Below are 2,933 nucleotides of genomic sequence, written 5' to 3' on the forward strand. Positions count from 1 at the left end.
CTTCACTCCCTGTTTCAGCAAAGCCCTTAAAATTGGGGCATTTTCCAATCGATGGGCAGGAGACTCCCTCTCAGATATAGCTTGTAGGCCAGGGGTGTCCAGCCTTGGCAACTTTAAGGCTCGTGGACTTCAATTCCCAGAATTCCCCAGCCAGCACAGCTCAACCAAGCCAGCACAACAAAGTTCACTGAATTTTCTGTGTTACGTCTGTGTGTAAATAAATGAGCCAGCATCTCCTCAGCTCCCAGTTCGGCGATGAGACACTGGGAAGTGCCAGGTGGCCTCCAGTGGCCTCCTCCCACCTCTACCAGGTCTAGGTTTGCTCACGCCCACGAGCACCAGCCGCCCCTTACGTTTTCCTCCCCAACAGGTCACGTTGGGGACGGTGGTCAGGAGATCTTGGCCACCCATCCACCACAATGCACCCATGGACTTGGAAGGGAGGTCTCCTTCTGGGACAGGCCTTCAGAAGACCCACCTGCGCCCTTTCCTCTTTCCTGTCTTGCAGATATTGAAGGACCCCACCAAGCCCAAGGCCAAGGGGAATTTCTGGACCGTAGACGTGCAGCTCATCCCACCGGAAGCTCTGAAGCTCCAGAACACGGCCATTTCCCGTCAAGAGGAGAAGACCTTCACGGTCGACCTGGCTCCCTTCGTGTTCCACGGCTGGGCTTTCAAAGCCCCCCAACCTCCCCTCAGTGGGCCCACCCCGGAGGGGAGTGGGTTTCCCAGCAGCGAAGGGGGCTGTCAGAGCAGCCCCTTCAGCACTGACGACTTGCTCCACGATTTCCAGGGCGTGGGCCTCTCGGGGGAAGCCAGGGCCGAAAGTGGGCCGCCTCGGAGCCCCACAGCTGCCTCCAAAGTCTGGGGCACGGTCCCCATCTTCCAGGTCTCCTCTGGGGCCCCAGTCCATCCCTGGCGGCCCCTGGGCCCTCTGCCCGTGCTCCGCTCCCTCTCGGCCTCCAGCAGCCCTGCCTCCCTCCGCTCCTTGTCCCCCAGTGACGAGCCAAAAAAGGGGGGCAGCACCTCGATTTTGGCCAAGCGCCCCAGAATCGTCCACCCGGCCCCCGAGACCAGCGACTCCGATTCCAGCGAGGAGACTCCACCTCCTGCTGACCCCTTCTGGGAACAGCTCCCCACTTCCTACACCCCATGCGTGGCTCCCAATGTGGTGGTGGCACCCCAAAGCCACACGCTGCCCTCCGCTTTTCCCCCCAACCCTGCCTTTCCCCCCTACGGCCCCAAGCCTTTGGCACACCCAGCACACTGGGAGCTGGTGCCACGGTCGTCCTTGAGTCCGGCCCCCGGGGTGGACTTGGGCCTGGACGAAGCCATGCCTCCCAACAAGACGGTGTTTGATACCTGGACGAGCCGTCCCCTGGACCTCGTCCACCCAGCCTTCCCCCAGACCAGCCCTCCTCCCCGCAGCTCAGTCTTGACCCACTATGACACCTCCTGAGGACAGCCTTTGGCCAGGGGGTGGACAGTTGGCCAGACACGGCAGCGAAGGCATTTTGGCCAGGGATGACCGCCGCCATCTACTTTCTCAGCCCTTCTGGTCCCAGCAACTCCACAGGACAACGCAGCAGTCCTCTATCAACCCAACCATCCAGATGTTCCTGCTCTACTCCCTCAGGAAAACAGTAACTCTCCATCAGGAACCATCTTATCATCTGTGGGATGTCATGGTACCGAAAGATGAAGCTCTTCAAAGAACATTGAGGCATTGTTTACCTTAAATCAGTGTTTCTCAACCTTGACCATTTTAAGGCATGTGGACTTCAACTCCCAGAATTCCACAGCCAGCATTGCTGGCTGTGGAATTCTGGGAGTTGAAGTCCACATGCCTTAAAATTGTCAAGGTTGAGAAACACTGCCTTAAATAATCTTTTAATTGCAACATAGCTTCCCCACGTACATAGAGAAGCCTAAATCTGAATTCTCCTCCCCAACAAAGTATAACTCACTCCTTCATTTAACACTCATTAATCACATTCTCCAATTAGTTTGACCTGTGAACTTTTCCTCCCGTTATCTCCTCTTATTGCAACTAACCTTGAAAAATACCCTACTGAAATATTGTTATGGCTAACTAATCCCCAAGTACCTTCTTCCCCCACTCCCTTCCAGCACTATCTAATTTTAACACAGGTTAAATAGAAAATGTCTTCATCATATATTGTCAAGCAAAAACATCCGATGTTAGCAGCATTGACATGGAGATTCTCCATCATCCAGGCTGGGGTTGTCCCAAAAGTGCTTTTTTCCAAAAGGCAACTCGACTTTCCTGGGTTTTTTTCCCCTTTGAAATCATTTCGCTTTTCATCCAAGATGCTTCTTCAGTTGTGAGAAGTGACTTCTGGGAGTTGAAGTCCACCAGGTCTTAAAGTGGCCAAGATTGGACAGCCCTGGTTTAACCTATCATCCACATGACCAGGAGACAGGCCCTAACCCAGGGGTAGGCCACCGTGGCTCTTTTATGACTGGTGGACTTCAACTCCCAGAATTCCTGAGCCAGCCTGGCTCAGTTTGGAAACCTCTCCCTTTCCCCTCAGCGTGGCTGGCTCAGGAATTCTGGGAGTTGAAGTCCACGAGTCATAAAGCGGCCTAGGCCAGAGGTAGGCAACCTTGGCTCTTTTATGACTCGTGGACTTCAACTCCCAGAATTCCTGAGCCTGCATGGGGGAACTATGGCCCCCTCATGACTCGTGGACTTCAACTCCCAGAATTCCTGAGCCAGCATGGGGGAGCTATGGCCCCTTCATGACTCGTGGACTTCAACTCCCAGAATTCCTGAGCCAGCATGGGGGAACTATGGCCCCTTCATGACTCGTGGACTTCAACTCCCAGAATTCCTGAGCCAGCATGGGGGAGCTATGGCCCTTCATGACTCGTGGACTTCAACTCCCAGAATTCCTGAGCCAGCATGGGGG

At 54.8% G+C, this 2,933-nt stretch overlaps 1 protein-coding gene across 1 annotated transcript in view; it reads left to right on the forward strand.

The window, feature by feature from the left end:
- FOXH1 (forkhead box H1) overlaps positions 1-1,459 on the forward strand; it is an 8,818-nt gene extending 7,359 nt beyond the window's left edge. Inside the window, exon 3 of the mRNA XM_029285640.1 lies at positions 509-1,459. Coding sequence (XP_029141473.1) covers positions 509-1,459 — 951 coding nt within the window. The remainder of the gene's footprint in view (positions 1-508) is intronic.
- Positions 1,460-2,933: the final 1,474 nt, after the last annotated feature.

Source organism: Protobothrops mucrosquamatus, unplaced genomic scaffold (assembly GCF_001527695.2).
Source record: "Protobothrops mucrosquamatus isolate PMUCROS unplaced genomic scaffold, P.Mucros_1.0 scaffold1985, whole genome shotgun sequence".
Lineage (NCBI taxonomy): Eukaryota > Metazoa > Chordata > Lepidosauria > Squamata > Viperidae > Protobothrops > Protobothrops mucrosquamatus.